The 23,405-nt window shown below is 36.7% G+C and overlaps 1 protein-coding gene across 15 annotated transcripts in view; it reads left to right on the top strand.

Moving 5' to 3' along the window:
* Positions 1 to 23,405, top strand: part of CADPS (calcium dependent secretion activator) — a 2,296,269-nt gene that overhangs the window by 411,778 nt on the left and 1,861,086 nt on the right. For all 15 annotated transcript variants that reach the window (XM_044077436.1, XM_044077434.1, XM_044077437.1 and 12 more), the window contains exon 3: positions 2,056 to 2,388. In XM_044077436.1, coding sequence (XP_043933371.1) covers positions 2,056 to 2,388 — 333 coding nt within the window. The remainder of the gene's footprint in view (positions 1 to 2,055; positions 2,389 to 23,405) is intronic.

Here is a 23,405-nt window from a genome sequence, read left to right as displayed (position 1 = left end):
GAGAGATATTGAAAAAAAATTATAGAAAGTTTTATTTTTTTTTCTTTTGGTTATCACTTTCTATCAATCATCAGCCTTCCTGAAGAATCAGCCTATTCATTCACTATCACCTGGACAAGTGCTGGCCAGGAGGGACCATCATTCAGACAGCTGTCAGAGGAGGTGATGTTTTTCTGTTTGTTTTTCCTGTCTGTAGCTGTACATACCTAGCAAGGCATGAGGAGAACCATCCAGTGGGCTGTTCACAGAGGGCATCTCCACTTTCACAAGGGGTGCTCCCACCAAGCAGCCCTGCCCTCTACACTGCAGCATGAATGGTGTCTTTTCTCTGATCTCCACCAAGGAAATCACACCAGCAGTGTGCCCCGGGGTACAATCTAGACTGCCTCTCCCCAAGGAGAGGCAAGCAGTTTATAACCCTTTACTCCCCACCATCCCTCTTTGCCTCCTCCTGTATGGTAACTTTAATCCACTGCTCCTTACCCCTGCCCCTACTCATTATCGTACTGAAACCCCTTCCCATATAGTAGCACTATTCAAACTGCATCTGTATGTACTGCTAGGCTTTCTTTCTGCATTTGTAAGTTGGCAATCATGAAAGGAAAACAATTGTTTTCCTTTTTTGATCATCTTTTTTTGTGACAGATATAGGTATTGACATGTGGAAATCAATAGCATTTAATTCAATTTTTTGTACATTGATGATTGAGAACATATGCATATATAATGGGGAAGTGTTTTTATTTATATGTCTATGTATACCCACAAATATATATATATATATATATATATATATATATATATATATATATATGTCAATCTATCAAAAAGTAAAAAAAATTGAATTACAAGTGATTGAAAAACATACAAAAAAGTAAGTGAGAATGTAGATTCTGGATAAAGATGACTGCTGGAAAAGGTAAAATAGGGAATTTAATTTTCACTAGAGAAATGCAGGAAGGAGTCATGGAGGTCTTCACTGGCTAGCAGGCTGGGTAGGTTGTACTATTTTCTGTTGCAGTAGCCAGGTAGATAGCCAATAACATAATTGCTTTTAGTGACTGACAGAGGGGTTCTGTATGTTTTATGTATAATGAGGTAGTTTGTAAAGCTTGACTGCAATCTCTGGGCATACATGATCTCACTGCACACCATTATTAAATTGCTGTATTTAATGCCTTGGCAATGTTCTCAAACTGTCGCAAAATAATTTTAAGTTTTTCCTATTAAACAGAAACTGCACTGATATTAGGTGCTTAGTATGATAGGGTCCTTGTAAAAAGTGAGAAGCTTATCAGATGTCTTTCATAGGTTCATAGGTTCATAGGTTGGTACTAGGCTATCGGCCCTAGGGCCTTTACAAGCCTAGCTATAATAATTCCCTGGATATTTCTTCCCACAGTATTTACTTTCCTGGACCCCTGTCTAGCAGGGCGACTGACATGATCCCCGGGGTTAATTTCCTATCTCCCATCCAATCGTCAAGGTTCCTTTTGAAGAGGGCCAGGGAGGCGTTCTGCTTGACATGTATGGGCAGTCTATTCAAGAGTATGGGCATTCTCTGGGTCAGGAACCTATCCCTCCAGCATGTTTTGTTCATTGTGATGACAAGGTTTAGATCCCTGGAGCGTCTGGCTCTGAGGGATTGGGATTTCTTTGAGTAGAGCATGTCCAACAGCTCAGGGTTTGACATGGCCTTGTATGTTAAGCAGAGATCACCTCTGAGTAGGCTGTGCAAAAGATAGGTAGGCTGTGTAAGATGTGCAAAACTCTATTCAGGAAAAATTTGTTTGCTGATATCAGAATCAAAATTTTAAAAATCAAGCCAATGTATGTCTTTATTATTGCAAAACATTAATAGCTACAAGGTACTGAATGTAACTGGCTGAACAAATGGTATATATCCTTTAATTCCTGTGCATCAATTTAAGAATTTAATTTTGCTCTACCACTATTTCAGTTCCTCTGTTGAGAAAAACAGAAAATTAAGTATTAACCATGGTCTTTGGGTATAAAATTACAAAATTATAACACCGCCTTTCCTGTATTTTAAAGGTATTCTTAAAAAGTGACCGTGTATCCAGAATGGTCCAGAGTGGTGGATGTTCTGCTAATGACTCACGTGAAGTGTTTAAGAAACATATTGAAAAGAGAGTGCGGAGCTTGCCAGAGATTGATGGTCTCAGTAAAGAGACAGTCCTTAGTTCCTGGATGGCCAAGTTTGATGCTATTTACCGTGGCGAGGAGGACCCTCGCAAACAACAAGCAAGGATGACAGCAAGTGCAGCTTCTGAACTCATCCTAAGCAAAGAGCAGTTGTATGAAATGTTTCAGCAAATTCTGGGAATCAAGAAGTTTGAACACCAGTTGTTGTACAATGCATGTCAGGTAAGAACAATTATATGTCTATGTTCTGCACTGATCATTTTGGTCCCTTAATAGTTCACTTAGATACTTAGCATCAAACATACACAGCCTTCCTAACTGCTTATTGCATAAAATTAATTGCCAGTGTTTCAGGTTTGATTTTTCAACATTGTGGATTCGTCCCATTCACTTAATTCATGAATTAAATACTTGATGTAATGTTCATATTTAGATGTTTTCTCCAAGTATATATGAAGTGGAAGATAAACAAGATCTGCTACAAAACAAAGCTATCACAAAATGATACAATCACACATAAAAGATGTAAAATGATAGGGTGGTATTCTCCTTTTTATCTGTTTGTTTTTTTACTGTCTTATTTCTGTTCCCCCTGGTTTCTACCCTTATCTCCACAGACCCATTCATTCCTTTTCAGCATTGCCCCTTATTCAGGGAAGGCTGAATCCTGCTTGATGCAGTAGCCGTACATTCCTGTCCAAGGGGAGTACAACTCAATTGTCTTTACTTGTTAATATGGCCAGTTTCCCCGTTCTTATGTGCATTCTGAGTACTTGTGAAAGAACGTCTGAATCATACTATGACCTTGAAGGTTAGCAATCTTTTTGCAGCTAGAGAATAGCCTCATGGTCTGCAATATCTAAGTCAGGCACCCACCTTCATTAACAAGAGAAGAGAGTCAGGGTGTGGGCATTAAGTATGTGACTTAAGGATATTTATAGGAAGGGAAATCCTAACTGGGTGGAGCAAGGATGACCCAAGCATCACCTTCACTCCCCATGTTTCCCTCTCACGCCCTCCCTGCTGCATGAAGTAGCTTGCTTTTGCAGTCTGGAAAACATTCCCTGTCTGTAACAAAGGATCTTACCCACCCCATGAGGATACGTTTGCACATAGCCCCCCCAACATGTGCCGTCAAGTGCCTGAGCCAATAATTGAAACTGGGTCACCTGGGCCATTACCAGAACTTTATCCATTTATGACAATGGTACAGGCAGGGTAAAACTGTAAGTGCTAAAACCTGTTTCACTGAATGATGGATGAAGGAGAACAAATCACTAAATAAAAAATTGCATTACAGAAATGCAGGATTGGACAATGTGTTAGATAAAAAAGTACAATCTAACTTAAGTTTGAAGTTATTGCTTTAATAATTAATGCTGGGAAGGTATAGCAGACCTAGATTTTGTTTCATATTAAGCATCAACTTGTGCCTATGTATTGAGACCTAATATAGATTTTTGCAGTTTACTACCACTTTCTTCTGGGCAGTCTTGTATGAGGTTTAGTGTTGTTATTCCAATGTGTTTTTTTCTCCTTTTGGTTAGCTGTCATTCAGTGCTGTGGCCTTGGTAACTAATACTGTGAATCCAAATGGAAATTTTGCACAGTATTTAGTACTCAGAAGAGAAGTTATTTAATAGAGGCTTCATCTATCTTTTGCATAAATAACAGAATTGACTATTTATCTACATATGGCTAGATTTTCTCTTAGGTGACCTATGAATAAGTGTATGTCGTAACTAACCACTGATGAAAATATAGTAGGGCAAATACTACAAACTTCTTATGGTTGTATTGGTAAATGTGTATTATCAGAAATATTAGTGAAAACGCATTTTTATGTAATGTTTTTGAATAAATTAAGATGTTGATTAATATGTGTGTTTGTTAAAAAAGTCTCAACATTACCAATAAAATGAATTTAAACAGTGTATAACAGAATGCTAGTCAGACATACTATTGCTGTATAATACATTTTGATTTACAGAACCCCTTCAGTTAGCAGTGTTTGATTTATATCCATGAGGGCTAGTCTCAACTATGATTAAAGTGAAATAGTTCTATTATAATGTATTGTTTGACTTTATTGTGATGTATAAAGAAAATGTTTCTCAAAGTTTATTAAAAAGTACCACTATTGTTGCTAAGAAAGGTGGAGAGGGAAAGTGATTCCATTTAGGCCAAAAATAATATTCTAGCAGTGGACACTGTAGCAGGGAATTTATATTGTTGTGTCTTTGTCAATAATTAGTTGTTTTAGAGTAATTAAATCAGAGCAATTAACCACAATGTGGTTTGATACAGTAGCACAAACAGGTTCTGGATGTACAAGTAGAAGGCAAAAATTAGTAGATTATCAGGCCCTCTGTACGGCTGATGTCTAATTTGTTTATATGATGCTCTGCATCTGTATGTAATGCAGTATGACTATTACTTTTATATAAGTTGCCTGTTACTAGGTAACAAAGTCTGGACTAATAAACTGGAGCAAGTTTTTGTAAAATTTAATAAGACTTAATACTAGATCTAGAAAAAATTTAAATGTTTAACAGGTCTAAAGGAAATGCTAGTGCCCAAGCACAAAGGCAAAAACATTTAACCTTTAAAACATTCCCATTAGCACTTATATTGTGTGCCTGTGGAATATTCTAGGATAACAAAAATAATTTGCATTAGTATAATTCTTAGAAATAATTTTGTTTTGTATTGCCTCTTTATAAACTATATTAAGAATATGTTTAAGCATTTATATGCACTTTCTTTTAAATGGTACAGTGTAACCTGTATTCTTTAATGTTCTTAGAAAAATTAGTAGATGCATAGGATGTTTGAGTCAGGAACAGAAAGCTGATTATACTTCTTTCAGTTATTTTTGATTGTTTAGACTTTATTTTACCACTACTCTTGATTTTTCTATAAGATGTTTTTAGGTTAGGCAATATTGCCTTTTGATTCTTGGACTCCCTTTAAGTATTAGGTCCAAGAGCTTAGATGACCTGTCTTCTACTCTTAGAGGCCTGGAGCACTACAGGAAGTACAGAATTTAACTATTAAACTTCAAAGATTTCTCATCATGACCACAAAGTTTCTTTATTGTGAAGTTGGAACATGTAAAAATATAAATAATGTTGTTTTTGTTGATGCATGCACCTAATATCCTCTAGTTTAAATTCATACAATGTCATCTTTAAGTTCTATAAATATTTTTGTTGTTATACAAGATACTAAAATTGTATGATCCTATACCATCTGCATTCTTTGATATGCCTGAAATAGGTAACTTAAGGTCTGGCACATTACCCCTGTAAAATAGTCAAGTAAATTAAAGGGAAAAACATCTTCCCATGATCATCTTTAGAATATATCCAAACAACACACTTCAGTTGCCCTGGATTGAGTCTTATTTATTTATGATCTGGCAGTCTGTGGTATTAGTCAGTCTTGTCACCACTATGAAAAGAGTATTTGTGAATTTGCAAATAAGAGATCATCTGCTGTAATGAAAACATGCTTAGATTGCCATTAATTTTAAATGCCTTAAATAACAATAATACCATCAAGTGTTGTGGCATGTAAAATTGTTGTGCTTGTAGCAACAAAAATAATGATCCTGGTTATCAGAAACCTTGCCTCATTACAAAACCACATTTGAAATGTGACCAGCTATCTGAGCATATGACTTGGTATTATTAAACATTTTCCAATAAACATTGTCCAAACCATCTTGCAAGTCAGAGTTTTTAATGCTGTAATTGTAAAACTGTAGGGCAGTAAGTCAAAGGATTTAAAAAAGCAGCAACAGGCATTAATGGAATATCTTATTTTTTATATAACAAGGGCGATTTTTGGAGTTCTTATTATCTGTTTCTAAAACCTGAGTTACCATATTCATGTATCTTCAAGGGCAGAGCCATGCTGCACAAGTGAAAACAGGTACTAGACCCTAGAAGCTGATGCTGACTGAAGCGTTATAAAAATAAATCAGCATTGTGTGATGATACTGACCTATAACTGCTAGTCTATTTTGATATTTTATCCTCTATAGTAATGCAAATAATTTGGCAGTATTCAAGGAATTTTCCAGGAATTAATTAGAAATAAAGTACAATTGGATCAGTTGTAACATGAAAGGTGATAGTAATTTTAAACATTATTTTATATAATTTTAGAGAGGCCTTAACTGGGGTCTTTATTGTTAGGAAAGTCCTCAACAGCAGTCATTCACTTTCTTGAAAGTAGAGTTTAACGACAATCAGTCATTTCATTCTATGAGGTATAAGAATCTTAAGAAAAATCATGCCAACTGCTATGCAGATGCGTACTATATGTGTGTATATATATATATATATATATATATATATATATATATATATATATATATATAGATATGTATATGGGTTTCATACACTAGATCGACTTTTCACTAATTCGAAATAGTGCATGGAATGCTCACTGCAGCGAAAGTGCACTTAATCGAAAGTGCACTTACGCGAAGTTCAGTACAATGAATGGGTGTTGTACTCAACTTCCGTGCAGTACTCATGGACCTTAGGGTTAGGGCATGGGTCATAGTAAGGGAATAGCCCATAGGGCTATCCCCTTACCATGACCCGTGCCCTAACCCTAAGGTCCGTGACGACTGCAGCGCAGTGAAGGACATAGCAATGTCCTCCACTATGGTGCGATAGTCACGAATCTTAGGGTTAGGGCATGGGTTAGGGTAAGGGGATAGCTTTACTAACTATCCCCTTACCCTAACCCATACCCTGACCCTAAGGTCCATGACTATCGCACCATAGTGGAGGACATAGCTTGTTTTTATGTCCTCCACTGTGCTGCGGTGTTTTCGGTGAAGTGCACTTACGCAAAAGTTCACTTTCATTAAAGTGAAATTTTGCAGAAGTGAGGCTTCCTATTACAAGTTCGAAGTAGTGAACTTTTGTTTTTGTAATAGGAATCCATATATATATATATATATATATATATATATATATATATATATATATATATATATATATATATATACATATATGTGTGCATGTGCATATATATATATATATATATATATATATATATGTAGATACACACACACACACACACAAAGATACATACATGCATACATACATACATACATACATACATACACACATACACAATGTATGTTTTTTGAATATGCCTGCCAGTACTTTAACTGATGAGTTTTAACCATGCAGATAGCTGCTTGCAAAGTAGTTTGCAAAATTGTGACCAATGCCTTCTGTACAAACAGTTCTCCCATAATCAGTGTTACATTGCAAGGGTTGTTTTTCATTAGTCTGACTTATTGGCTAACTTTCATATGCTTGAATCAGCACTGAAGTATTGATTGTCTGAATGATTAACCAATTAAGTAATTTAAGAATGCTCTGATGTTTTCTTGGTCTGCCATCACAGCTAAATTTTCTCTTTCTATGGTTTACAGCTTAGTTATACAGCCCATGTTTAACTTGTAAATTGCTCCTCCTATTTATTAATGTTCTCTTTTTTTATTAATTATTAAGAAATTTAATGTCTGTTTTCCATGAATATAATACTTAAAGGTTTCCTATTTAGTGCTCAGTGAAAGAAGTGGGATTTGTGTGTATTCCATGATGCCTAATAGTTTATATTTAAGGTTCTGACTCATTTCCTGGTTGGGAAGTAAAATTAGACTAAGGTAACGTGGACTTGATCTTTCAGTTTAATCTGATTTGTGCTTTGTGAAAAGCCTGGCCATAACGGTGATAAAATCTGCCTCATTGGTTAAGTTCTAATGAATAGATGATAGTTCATCATATACTAATGATTTTCTGATCTTTAAATGTATAAATATGTTTTACCTAATGAACCTCAGATGTGATTAAATCTATTACTTCCAAAAAAAAAAAACAGAAGGTAGCTTGCTATGTTATTTGTAATAATGTGTGGAAAATTGAAATAATCTGTTGCTATATAAGGTTAGTTACATTTAACTCTATAAAACTTCTTATTTAATGATGAGGGAGAGATGCATTTACACTGCAAGGTCTCGTAAAGAAAGCCTATACTGTAGTATTGGTTGGCACAAAGATGTTTGCCAAAAATCTTCAGCCATACAGGCCTTTATATATCAGCAGAACTTGAATTTAAAAAGAAATTATTATAATTGTGACACACAAATATTTACATGATCAAGAACTAGAAACAAGTAACCTAATCATTTGATTTGTACTTGTATCAAGTGATTATGTTTTTAAGCCATTTTATGGCAAAATGTAAAATTTCAACCTGTTTTGGTGACTGAAATTTGCCATTTATATTAATAGGTTTTAATCAGTAATGTCAAGGAAATCAATCTGATATTTCTTTAATATGATTACATTTTTTTAAATATTCCTAAAATTAAATTGAAAAACGAATGACTTATTAAAAAATTTAGCAAGTAGATGTTTCTTGAATATGTCTACATTTTTTAAAGATTCCTAAAATTAAATTGAAAACATGAATTACTTAGTAAAATATTTAGTTTTAGTAAGTTGCTAATAACTTTAATATGTGGCTTTAATGGTTAAAATACGCCACAGCCTGTTACAATTAATAAAAAAATGCATAACTTCAGTAACATAATTCAAATGTAAGTAATTAAGTAGTTTCGTCTTTTCATACTGTAATTTGCTGTTCTTGTAAATTACCTCCAAACTACTTGGAAAAATTAATTTGTTTGGATTAAGCTATCCCTAACTGTGCCAAGGAGTTTTCCTTCCTGGCTACTCTGTCTGGAAGAAAATCTTTTCAAATCTATTCAGTGTTTTTTTTTTTTTTTCACTTTAACCATTTGCTTCCCTTCTATGTGCTACAAAAACAACATTTTACCTGTAGATTAAAAGATTTGTCCACTGTGTGATTGGACAGCTACATCTGGTGAATGATTTGCAGGTGCAGTCTGATATTTTGATTGAGTTTTTCATTATTTCATTAGTTTTACCACTGTTGGATAATGTGATTTACTAGGCAGGTGGGTGGAATTCCATTGCTCCAGAAGCACTACAAATCAAATAATATACCTTTATAAATAAGCTTCATCTCCTCAATTTTTTCAGAGCTAGAGTGTAGCAATCACTATCCTACTGAATGCTAGTTATCTTTGATTAGGAGCTTAATATATTGTCATATGTTAATTATTTTTGTTTGACGCTTTCTGTTCATAATGAAATTACCCTAAATCAGATCTAGCATTTTTAATTGATGGTGAAAGTTTACTAAACTGGTTGGCCAGTTCTCCACATACTATTTCATTACTTTATTATATTCATACAATATATGCTATTTATTTTATATCTATTGACCAGGATAGTCCAACTGAGTAGAGCCCATTTTCAGCAGATGCCTGGGGAAAAAGCTACACATATATGTGTGTGTGTGTGTGTGTGTGTGTGTGTGCGTGTGCGTGTGTGTGTATATATATATATATATATATATATATATATATATATATATATATATGGCATTATGCATAGTTATAAACTTGTATATGAATGAAATTAAAAGTAGAAAGTAGGAGTAATAGAATATAGGAGACAGGAAGAAATTAGGTTATGTTGGCGGGAAGGTGTAGTGGACGAGGACAAGAGGTAAGGAGATGAGTATATAATAAAATAAAAGCAGGTTAGTAAACAGTAAGTAATGGAGAATGTAATTCAAGGAGAAGCAAAGAAGCAAAATGAGGGACACTGAGCTTTTCTATGTACAGGAACAATGATCATTTATTTTCAAGGTGGATTTTTAACATGCTGACAAATTTGTTGGGATTTGGTTAATTTCTCTGGTCTGTCAGGATAGTTCCATAATTTGGCACCATAAGCACTATAAAGAGAATTATCATATTGATTGTGTGATCTTGTTAATTACAGTAGGTTCTGAGAATGTGATCTTAGATTTCTGTTGGGAAAGTATTTAGATAGTAAAGTAGTTAGGGATGAGCAGGTGTTTGGTCTGTGTAGTTTTTATATGTGTTTTTTTAGGTCATTCAAGGTGAGTGGGTGACGGAATTCTAACCAGATGATGTTTTGCAGAGTTATGTGGTGGTAGATTAAGTTAGAAGTGCTGATATCAAACCTGACTACTGCATTGTACAGAATTTCTAGGTTATGGAGGTGAGTTTTCAGGATGTTTGTTAGAATGGAGGAGGAGTATATTAAAGACAGAAGAAGCAATGCCTGAGCTGTATTGAGCTTGGCAGCCTTAGATAAGGCTTAGATTTGTATAACTTACCTTTTTATTCATTGTAGAAATGACATACTCAATATGTTTATCACAACATAGCTTATGGTCAAAAATTACTCCTAGACTTTTGGTCTTGGTCACTTGTTCATTGAAGGTGTTGCACTTTGATATGATAGAGATTTCACCTGAGCCATATTATAATTGTTTTGTTTGCATTTGATAATGGGATTTTTGTAGCCATTCTTCTATTATGCTGAAGTTATTTTGGATGGTGATGGTATACATTTTATTAGTGAAGATGGTGAATAAGATAGTGAATAAGACTGGATTTAGGATGGATCCTTGTGAGGCACCGATCATAATGGGGAAACATTATGAGAATGTTTGTGACCAAAGGACAGCCTGGGTACAGTCAAGTAGATAGTACTTAAACTAAGTTAGTGTGTTGGACAGTCATCATATCTGAACCATGTGCTACTTACCTGTGCTGGTTTAGCACCACCATACTGCAAGTTGCACCAGCCCCTCTCCTTCCTAATCAGGGTTTTATGCCTGTACACTATACAGTTAACTATCATGCATTTTTCAGAAAAAAATGCATCTGTGGAGAACCATTAAATATTCAGAGCTTTAAAAGGTTGGTAAGAACTTTTAAATGTGTCTTATGTGTATATGGCTAGTATTTTATGGTCCCTATGACTGTTTGTTTTTATTGATCTTATTACTACCTGATTAAATACATTGATTGAAAATTACAATTCTACTATTTAGATATCTGATCATCTGTACCAGTACGCATACTAAAGCCAAAGTTCTTAGCTACCAGATGGTTAGTCTTATCAGTTAACATATGTGATTAATATGAACTGCAGAGCCCTTCACACAAGAACTGCCTCCTGAAGAAGGATGTGTGAGTACACCTGTAGAAACTGTACCTGTACATTCCTGGCCATGATATCAATACATTCAATTGGTACCAGATGTACAAAACTCTACCTGGCAATTACAATTGGCCTGCTTGTTTGGCCAAGTAAATTTTACAGCCTGCTGACTGCAGCCTGTTTTAAAAAGCATAGCCTAGCCACAACCATTAAAGTTGTGTAAATCAATAACATTATTACCCAAAATCTATAGTCTGATATCTAACACACAATTGTTTAAGTGCTCACTTGTTTAAACACTTACTAAAGCAATCTCTCGCCCAATCCTGGCTCCATGCTTGCTGAAATATACTCTTTTCACTTCATCTAATCATCCTCTCTTCTTTCTCTTCCCCGTTGCTCTTCCTCTCTCCTCCTGTCATTATCCTCTTCCACTCTACCCATCTTCTATACTGCCCACTATGCTCTCCATCTCTTTAGAAATGACTCATCTGAAAAAGACTTTTTAACCAGCTAGTTATAGGAAACTGCACAGTTCGATAACATGTAAATGTACTGTTTCTTCTGCCACATCTTGTGTATTATGTAAATACTGCACTGTCTGCTCTATCATCACATATTAACAGATTGTGTATTACTGTCCATGTTGGAGCTTTTCTGCCTGGGCCTCTACTGAAAATGGAATCTATGGTCAGTTGGACTTTTCCAGTAAAGAAATGTCAAACAAAGTGAAAAACAAGACAAGATAATTTCTCTTAAAGCCCAACAGCTTTTATATACTGCGCACAGAATATCCTGCTTAGAGTTTGCCAATTTTACTGTTCCAGTTGCCCTTTATAAAGTTTTATGCCTCCACTACAACACAAGAAGAATGCAATCTATCAAGGCATTAACTGCGCCAAAACATTCCTTGACTGTTTGTTGCATCTGCATCCCTTTCATTCTTGCTTGCCTCCAAAGACTGCTTGGCCCCCTCCATACAATGAGAACTTACAAAAACAATGCTATGCAATGGCTGTGATTATTTATCCTTGTAACATTAGAAATATGCCATTTGCACCTTTTTTAATTGAAAAGTTACAGTCACACCTTGGTCTTTGCAATTTTTTGTTAAAAACATCTCCTGCTAAATGGCAATGAAGCTACAATTTAACTGTTATGATATTACAAAGTTTATAAACCAAAGATGAAATGATGATGATGATGATGATAATAATAATAATAATAATAATAATACATGCATACATAATGCAACAGTATACATTGAGTAAAAACAACTAAATTATCAGATCCTGTTGAAACATTTGAGCTGAAAGGTTTGTTTTTGATGGTTTGAATTTTTAATCATGTGTTCTAAAACAATACTTCAGTAATGAATACATATTACCAATGCCTTAAATAAGATAGCTATCAGCCCTTTTAGCCATTATTCTGTGATAACAACTTGTACTTTTAAATGTTCATTTATTTCTGCATTTTCTGAAGATAAGAAGTCAAAATTAAATTTGCAAGTTGCAAGACATAGGAATGACCTAACTAACTGTTGTAAAACTGTATGACATCTTGTTATGGAATCTTAGGTTATCTGCAAAGGTATAATAAAATTCATTAAATGGGTCCTTTCAGTGACAGCATTTAATAGATACATTTTATATACACTGGAAAATCAAATGTATTAATCTGACATTTCTTCAAGGTTGTATAGGAAATTATTAAAGTGCCACAAGAGTTATTCTGTTGCTGATTTTTGATATTTTTTGTTCATTTTTGTTTAATCTTTCTGAATTGTGACATCCTTAATTTGATAGCTACAAATTTAATTGCATTCAAGTGATGAGACTTATTTTCGGCTAATCAGAATCCTTGTGAGGATTTCATTGCACCTCTTCTGCTTCTCTTTTCTTAGTTGAAAAATGTGTTAAAATTTTAATTTATTTACTACTTAAATTGCAAGAAGAAAAGTTCCAGTTTGCTCTTTCTCAGCTGTGGCCTGAACCACAAGGACAAAAGTAAATACAATATATACAGATAGCGCTTCCAGTCTGAGTGAACAAAAGCAACTGCACCAAGGATCAGAATCCCCAAACTGCCTTCACCAAAAACATCTTGCCAAGAAACACTTTTTAAAAGTGTTTTTGCAGAAGGGCAGCCCCCCTGCACCCCCATGTGGTTGGCAAGCCCCCAACTCACTTCAAATGTATCTATAGCAACTCCACAGTCACACCAACTTGAAGAATGGGAAAATTACCCCAAAAAGGAAATCATGTTCTGCACAAGTCGCTGCCAGTGATTTCCTTAGGAGGAACTCTGTGTGCAAATTAAAACTCAGGCATTTGAAGCTCAAGAGTGCAAACTTTGAAAACCAGTAGGATAACCATAGACAATTTGGGTGTAGCTAGTAAGCAAAAGACAAAATGGCCAGCACAAAAAAAGAGAGAATAAATTTAAATTTATTCTGAAAACATACCGGTTTCAGCTCATGCCTTCTCCAGTGTAAATTACATACACAATAATCAAAGTGCATTTAAAGATATATGCCACCAATCACATCTATCCCCCATGAATAACTAATACATAATATTAAAGGGATACAATATAAATGTATAAAAAATGCTTATATAAAGAAGCATATTAATTCAGAATATAATCTAAATGTACATATATATTATTCAGAATGTTGAGTGCAACTACCAAAAACTGATTTACAAGATTCTTATTTAAATCAAATAGAAAAAAGCCTCCCAGTTTAACAATCCATATGCATTCCATCATAGAAACATATTGTGCTGTTATCATGTTCCAACTTCCCTTAGTTTTAACAATGCTAGTGCCCTTAAAACAAACTATTGGGTATTATATAATATCTATAAGAAGCTATTAGTTTTTCAAAATATCCTAGTGTCCAAAATATATCTTAACATGTGTAAATATTCAATATAGGGGGTATACCTAGAAAAAACAAATAAGTTAAATTACATTACAGAAGTTCATTCAAACCAGGTGAGAAAAGACCACCCAGTTTTATAATCCATATACATTCCTTAGTATTAAGAATATTATGTCAACTCGCTTTCATATTTTTACTCCCCATAATCCTGTCTATAATGGTGAACTTAAACTTGGTTGTTGGATGTTGTACAGGCTGCTTATACAAAGCATTCCACATATTCTTATTTCTAATTGCATTCATATGTTAAGAAATGCGCAACTTGATTGGAAGAGATATTTGGCCAACATAAAAGGCTGAACAAGTGCAGGTTGCATGATACATAGCCCAATCAGAATTACAGTTAGCCAAAATATTAATACAAAAAATCTTAGAGATGTTTTTACTGGTAATCTCAAGAGTTTTGTTAATATATTTACTACAGGTACAAAGGCCACAGGGAGCAGAACCTAAAAGTATCCTGCCTTCAAGAGTACCTTGTTTAGCTGTAGACATTTTGAAGCCACGTTTATGCTGATTCAAAAAAAACACCTAATGTAATTCCTCTCCTAAAAGAGAATTGACATCTATCTCCCAACATATTTGAAAGATAGTCATCTGCCAAAGGAATGTTGCAATATTTTTGTATCAGATTAATGAATCTATTAGTATTACAGGCATATGTAGTGACAAGTCTGATCCCTTTATCATGACAATCACGTTGTTTATATTGTAATAATTGACTACAATCCTGGGTAGATGCAAATGTGCTCATTTGAATAAATTGATTATGGTCATCCTCTACTACAAAATCTATCAATAAGGTCAAGTCTCTGACTTTCAAAATTAGTTGTATTAGAGCAAATACAACGTATCCTAAGAAACTGGGATTTGGGAATATTACATATTATGTGTTAAGGATGGCAACTAGAAGCAAGCAGTAAATTATTAGAGCTAAATTATTTTCTATGGACATCAGTGGACAGGGTACCATCATCCAAAAGGTTTATTTGGACATCCAGAAAAGAAATGCACTTGGTTTCAAAATGAACTGTAAATTCAATACCCCACTTGTTTTCATTGAGATATTCAATGAATTCCTGAAGATAAAGCTAGTCGGCTGTCCAAACAAGCCAACAATCCTCAAGATATCTTCTCCAAATATCAATTTCTTCCAAAAACAAATTGTGATCCTGATCATAGGTGATTTGTTGTTCCAAATAACCAATGAATAAATCATAAGTAGGGGTAAAAGATGCCCCCATTGCTGTACCCCATAATTGTAAATAACACTTGTCATCAAAGAAAAACACATTTTGGTTAACACATGCTCAGCTAAGCAAACCAAAAAAGTATTAAATCCAGAACTGTACAAAGGAGTTGTGTCCAACCAATACTGAAGTGCCGCTAAACCTGCCCAGTGGGGAATACTTGTATATAATGATTAAACATCAAGCGTACACATTAACCAACCTGGTTCCAGTTGAGAGTCAGAAATAATATTCAAAAATTGTGTAGTGTCCTGGATTCTAGCTCTAACACCTGAGAGTAAAGGATTTAAATACATAGTAAGAAATGCAGATAGTGGTTCAGTGAGGGATCCATGACCAGAAACTATTGATGTTCTTCATGTTTCACTGTTGCAGTCATTACATTTGGGTTATCTGCTTGCAGCTAGCCCTCAGTCGGCCTGATTAACAAAGTCTTGGGTCCTGCATCGGTTGCTGTCCTTTTTTCCATGACATCAGGTCATCAGGGGTATAAAACATGCAGCCGACACCATTACATCAGTCTTTCTTGCCGTGCGGTGCCCAAACCAGAAGCAGTTCGCAAGTGCTGGTCAGCCGACTCCTGAAATTTTAGTTTTCGAGTTTCAGAACCGAAGTCTTCAACTAAAGCTAAGTATCCCATTGGGGAAACTTCTTCTTGCTCCTTTCCGATGTCAGTAAAAGTTAATAATTGCATTACTTGTGGAAAGCAAATACCTCATAAAGATTTTCATTCGTACTGTATTCCTTGCCTAGGCCCTGAACATAACATACCTTGCTGTCAGTTTTGTGCTTTATTTAATCAGCGCACTATCCATCGTTGGTATATTTTCGCCTCTAAATATTTCGGTTCTTGGTTTAATTATCCAGAAATGTCATCGGTTAGCCATCCGTCTACTGGGATTCCAAAAAAATGCAAAGATAAGGACAGAGACAGGCTGCCGAGGTCCAAAACTGCCGACGACGCTGCTCCTAAGCCAGTCTCCAGTTCGCCGGTACTCAGTGAGGTGCTTTTGCAGCCCCTGATACCCACTACGTCTAATTCACAGGCCTCTACTGAGACCCATTTGGAGTCCGTATGCCGCGAGATGCTTCAACTATGGAACCTGCAAATGTCTCTACCTTGGATGGGTCCAGACCCACTGTGCAGGCACCGGCTTCTGAGGGTGTATTCAGGCCTATGGACTTGCATATTAAACTGACACCTCCTTCTTAAATTAGGCCTAAATCGTGAACCATTCCTAAAAAACAATGCCCAGGCCACATGCTCAGGCCTCTATGCCTAAAAAACGAATGATAAGAATGGCTGAAGATCTAATAACTCAAATCAGGGGTAGCCAACCCCCCCCCCTTTCTAAGAAGCCTAGGACTGAAGTTGTTTATGAATCGACTGACCAGGAGTCTGTTTTTTTTTATTCTTCTGATGATCTGGATTTACCCTTATCTACTTATGAGGATTCTGATGCAGAGGACTCCATTCCCTCTGCTTCTCCTCCAGAGGATTTTTCTTCTGGGGAAACCTTACATACTCTAAGGGACCATTTCCACTGGGAAAGCCAGGATTTTTCTTATTCAAAAAAGAGGCTTAGGGATTTCTTACTCATACCTCAGCATATGCCTTTAGCTATTCCTTCTGTACTTGACATTGTTGATGATGCTTTTTCGGAATCTAGTTTGGCCCCTGATTCCTTGCCTCCTGTTCCCAGAAAACCTGACAGATAATACTACCTTAGTCACACAAGTTCCTTTTTAAAAATCCTATTGTGGATCAAGAGACTATTTCGCAGGGGCCCAAGGGCATTAAGGCTTCTACTGCTAAAAATCCTATCCCTTCTGATAGAGACTCCAGGGTGCTGGATAGATGGGGTAAGAAGGTTTACACTTCTGCAACCTTGACCATTAGGGCTTTAAACTGCCAGTTTCATATGTTAAAGTGTCAGCAACATGTTATTGGATTACTTAAACAGAAAATGATGTTGATTCCTGATTGTGTGGAAAATAAAGAATTACAGGATTTAATGCATTCTGCTGAACAAGTTGGAAAACATACTTTGCAATATGGTTTTGATTCATTATAGGCCTTTTGCAGGGCTGCTGTCACTGGGTCTGTACTCAGAAGGCATGCTTGGCTTAAGGAACAATATTTGCCTGATCATGTTAAAGCTTAACTGTTGGATGTTCCCTTAAACCAGGACCACCTGTTTGGTAACAAGACTGAGGAAGTTCTTAAAAAGATGGAAGATAAAGCTAAATCTATGCAAGCTGTTAAACATTTTTTACAAGTTCAGCCTCCTAGATTTAGTAGGCACTGACCCTCTAAGAATTGGTCCTTTCCAGCTCCTTCCAGGCCTTCTCAAGCCAAACCCAGACACAGCAAAAACCCCAGGGTTCAGTCCCAGGGGACACACAGAACTAAGCAGTGGGGGGCCTCCACTTCCAAATCTGGGAGTAATAAGACTCCCCCCGGTAAACTGTCTCAATGACTTCCTTTTAAAATTTCCAAGCACTTATCAACTGACTGCCCCTTTGGGGGGAAAGATTGCTCTTCATGCAAATAACTAGGAACTCATTACCCAGGACAAATGGGTTTTAAATGTAGTGTCCCAGGGATACAGATTTCACTTCCACACATTCACACATTGCCAACACCAAGCAGGTGGTCAGACCTACCGCCAAATCAGTGGGCAGAAGCCCAAAAACAAGTACTTTCTCTCTTAAGCATGGGGGCTATTCAGCTGGTACCAGAAGAGGAAAAGGGACAAGGTTTCTACTCAAAACTTTTCCTGGTGCCCAGAAAAGACAATTCATGGCGTCCTATCCTGGACCTGTCCACTCTAAACACCTTTTTGGAGATTCCAAAATTCAAGATGCTGACTCTTCCCCAATTACTTCCTATGCTAGGCAAAAATGCCTGGTTGACAACACTAGATTTAAATGAATCATACCTGCACATTCCAATCAGGGAATCTTGCAGAATATACCTATGCTTCAAAGCAGGCTACATGCACTATCAGTTCCCTGCACTGCCCTTTGGCTTATCTACTGCACCCAGTGTATTCACAAAGTGCCTAGCTCTAGTTTTTGCATTTTGCAGGCAAAGAAATATTCAAATATTCCCATACCTGGATGATTGTCTAATTCAGGCAGAAAGCCAGAACATACTTTTGAATCATCTGGCCTTTGTAAAATGGGTTCTAACTTGTATGGAGTACACCATAAATGAAAAGAAATCACACCTGGTACCCTGTCAACAAATTATATTCCTGGGAGCAAGCTTGAATACAACTTCCAGATGGCTTACCTCACGCCAGAGAAACAAATTCATTTGACAACCTACTTCAAACAAGTGGCCACAAAAACCCTGCTATCTGCAAGACAAATACTGCAAGCCTTGGGGTTCATGGCCTCCTGCATTCTTCTAATTCCATATGGAAGACTGCATATGAGGAAACTACAGTGGTATCTAAAAAGCATATGGTGTGAACATTCTCAGGATCTAGAAGCAATGATTCCTATCATACCATGCCTATGCTTAGAATTTGTTTGGTGGGCAGAGGCCTGCCACCAAAACAAGGGACTACCTTTCACACCACCCCCATGCTGCCCAAATCCTAACAACAGATGCATCAGACTATGCTTGGGGGGCTCACCAGGCAGGAATTGCATTCAGGGCAAATGGAACCCAAGTCAAATGCACCTGCATATCAATCAAAAAGAAATGTTAGCTGTACAGAATGCTCTGACAGCCTTCAAGGACCACATTCTTCCAGGACAACTTATGGTAAAGATGGACAACACCACTGTTATGTGGTACATAAACAAGCAGGGGGGTACACATTCTTACCCCCTCTGCAGACTAGCCATGGCATTGTGGAACACAGCCTTGAGCTACCAAGTACACCTACAAGCTCAATTCCTGCCAGGAAAATTAAAAAAATAAATACACTGGCAGACAGACTAAGCAGAAACCTCATGGACCCACATGAGTGGAAACTGGAACCAAGGATTTTCAACATGTTGACAAGCAAATGGGGGAGCCCAGATATAGACCTGTTTGCCTCTCCCCAGAACTACCAGTTGGACAGATTTTGCACTAGGACTCCCCACAAACAAGCCTGGAAAGTGGATGCTCTGTCCTTCAGCTGGAAAAACCTATCAGTCTATGCCTTCCCCCCTCTGCCTCTGCTCTCCAAAGTACTACTAAAAATCAAACAGGACAAACCAAGGATGATTTTGATTGCTCCAGACTGGCCACGCCAACACTGGTACCCCCTCCTGCGCAGTGTGTCACGGTTACCCCCATGGCACCTGCCTCAGACTCCTTCTCTGTTGTTTCAGCAAGAGAACCAGATTCTGCACCCTCAGCTTCTAACACTGAACCCTGCAGCCTGGCTAATTATATAATCTCTCCTTTACCATCCCTCAGTAAACCTGCGATGGATATCATTTTAGAGGCAAGAAGGCCTACTACTAGAAAATCTTATGCTGAAAAATGGAAAAGATTCTGTGCCTGGAACCAATCTCAAGGGATGAGCACAGCAGCGCCCAATTTATCTCAGATTTTACAATACTTAACTGAGATGGTTCACAAGGGCCTGTCCTTTTCCTCCATTAAAATCCATGCCTCAGCCATTTCAGTTCATTATAACACAGAACCTCCCCTCTTCTGTCATCCACTGCTCAAGCAGTTCCTCAGAGGGGCCAAAAATTTGAGATCACCCAAGAGAGCTCCAACCCCAGCCTGGGTCCTTAACTTTGTTTTGGAGAAACTCACTCTACCTCCTTTTGAGCCAGCTGCTACTGCAGACTTAACATTTCTTTCTTGGAAAACAGCTTTCCTTTTACCAATCACTTCAGCTAGAAGGGTGTCTGAATTACAGGCCCTTATGGCAGTGGAGCCTTTCATCATCTTTCATGCAGACAGGGTGTCCCTCAGAACCAAGCCATCCTTCATGCCCAAGGTGGTATCCAGTGTGGCTCTTAATCAGTCTATTCATTTGCCAACCATCTTTCCCAATCCACAAAACAAAGGGGAATGGATACTGCATTCCTTAGATGTGCACAGACAACTTAGATTCTACTTGGACAGGATTAAACCTCAAAGGAAATCTGAATAACTGCTGGTGGCATTTGCTTCAGGGGCAGAGGGGAAGGCTATTTCAAAGCAAACCCTTTCTAAATGGATACGCCATTGCATTAATTTCTGCTATAAGCACAATGGAAAATCTATCCCCCAGGGGATCAGACCTCACTCTACCAGGGCTGCATCTACCTCAACAGCCTTTCTCAGAGGCGTCCTACCAGGGACATCCTAGTAGCTGCTACCTGGAGTTCTGTACATACTTTCACCAAGCATTATCATTTGCCAATTTTCTCTAAATCCAGAGCTGGCTTTGCCACCGCAGTCTTGCAGGGCCTTATAGCTGGTCCTAATGCTATCTAAATTCTTCCTCCCAACCATAGCTATGGGAATCTACCCAAATGTAATGACTGCAACAGTGAAACACGAAGAACATAGTACAGTTGTGTACACTTACCATAAATGTAGATGTTCGAGTGTATTCACTGTTGCAGTCCTGGTTACCCTCCCTCCAACCCCCCCCCCCAACTCCTTTTGGCTACATCTTTACTTTCCTTTATTATGTGTAAAAGCCTTTTTGGTGTATTTGCTTTTTTGTTGGAGGTATATCTTTGTACTTTTATATTTAATTGCTCCCCATTAGGGGGGCACCTGACATCTGGGCAAGAAAAACTGAATTAATGGTGTCGGCTGCATGTTTTATACTCCTGATGACTTGACATCATGGAAGAAGGGACATCAACTGACGCAGGACCCAAGACTTTGTTAATCAGGCTGACTGAGGGCTACCTGCAAGCAGATAACCCAAATGTAATGACTGCAACAGTGAATACACTTGAACATCAACATTTATGGTAAATGTACACAACTGTGCTGTCTACCTGGTGGTGTTTTTGGGTTTTTATGTATTTTAGGAAGTAGATATAAATGTTGCAGGAATGGATCTGAAAAAGTTAAATGCTTACAAGTTTGCTTATTGACAATACCTTCACTTAAAGGTAAATGCAAAAACTGGTCTATTTCTTGTTTGAACTTAAATGTAGGATCAACAACCATATGAGTATAGAACCTGCCATCGGATAACTGGCTATACTTCTGCCAAATACATAGATCGATCAATGACCACCACTGAACCACCCTTGTCTGCCAGAATAATGACTATGTTTGTGTTATGATGAAGATTCTCAAGTGCATTTTTCTCAGTTAGAGTAAGATTGTGCCAACCCCGTGTGAGTAAAAATATGAAAGTGGGTTGGCAGAATATTCTTAATACTAAGGAACGTATATGGAGTATAAAACTGGGTGGTCTTTTCTCACCCGGTTTGAATGAACATCTTTAATTTAATTTATTTGTTTTTTATAGTTATACCCAATATATTGAATATTTACACATGTTAAGATATATTTTGGACACTAGGATGTTTTGAAAAACTAATAGCTTCTTATAGATATTATATAATACCCAATAGTTTGTTTTAAGGGCACTAGCATTGTTAAAACCAAGGGGAGTTGGAACATAATAACAGCACAATATATTTCTATGATGGAATGCATATGGATTGCTAAACTGGTGAGCTTTTTTCTATTTTATTAAAATAAGAATCTTGCAAATCAGTTTTTGGTAGGTGCACTCAACATTCTGAATAATATATATGTACATTTAGATTATATTCTGTGCACCAGGATGCTTTTTGAATTAATATGCTTCTTTCTATAAGTATTTTTATATGTTTCTATTGTATCCCTTTAATGTTATGCATTCATTATTCATGAGGGATAGATGTGATTGGTGGCATATATCTTTAAAAGCACTTTGATTATTGTATATGTAATTTACACTGAAGAAGGCGTGAGCCGAAACTGTTATGCTTTCAGAATACATTTAAATTTATTCTCTTTTTTTTTATGCTGGCCATTTTTTGTCTTTTGTATTTTTCTGGGCCGTTGTACTTACCCACTTGTGAAATTATTTGGTTGGCTACCATAGCTAGTAAGTACACATGTTTTTTGGTAGGTAAACTGATTATCTGAAGAAAACCCACACAGACAAGGAGAGGGAGAGTAAACTATAGACAATGCTTGGAGTTCAGTACTGAAACACAAACCCTACAGCTATGAGGCAGAATATTTAAGTTGATTATGACTAATTGCACACATACATGTAAATATTGAGTATATGTATGTAACTATGTTTCAGTAAAGATACATTTTTCAATGAAACTGTCTTTAACTTTAGCTCTCTAAAGTGGGATGTATAACTGTATCAGATAATGGAAAATGCAGAAAAAAGTAACTTTCAACTATGAAAACACTCCACTTGAATTAATATTTTTATTCTGAGGAAATTCTACAGTTTGCCATAATTCAATCCATATATATATATATATATATATATATATATATATATATATATATATATATATTTAATGATGTTGTATTCCATCAGATTTAATGTATGTATCTATACATTTTTTTAAGATTCATAACTTTCATTTTCTTTGCTACTGAATGACACAAACAGTGCTTTGCTGAGATTGGAGGATAGTGAGGTCTATGATGTGATGCTTGCAGATGACATTGTGATATGTAGTGAGAGTAGAGACCAGGTTGAGGAGACCCTGGAGAGGTGGAGATATGCTTTAGAGAGGAGAGGAATGAAGGTCAGCAGGGCTAAAACAGAATATGTGTGTAAATGAGAGGGAGGATAGAGGAATGGTGAGGATGCAGGGAGTAGAGTTGGTAAAGGTGGATGAGTTTAAGTACTTGGGATCAACAGTTCAGAGTAATGGTGAGTGTGGAAGAGAGGTGAAGAAGAGAGTACAGGCAGGGTGGAATGGGTGGAGAAGAGTGTCAGGAGTGAT

The sequence above is a fragment of the Protopterus annectens genome, chromosome 7.part0, assembly GCF_019279795.1.
Source record: "Protopterus annectens isolate FY-2018-M chromosome 7.part0, PAN1.0, whole genome shotgun sequence".
Lineage (NCBI taxonomy): Eukaryota > Metazoa > Chordata > Ceratodontiformes > Protopteridae > Protopterus > Protopterus annectens.
The sequence above is the reverse complement of the archived record's forward strand: the minus strand, read 5'-3'. Positions and strand labels throughout refer to the sequence as shown.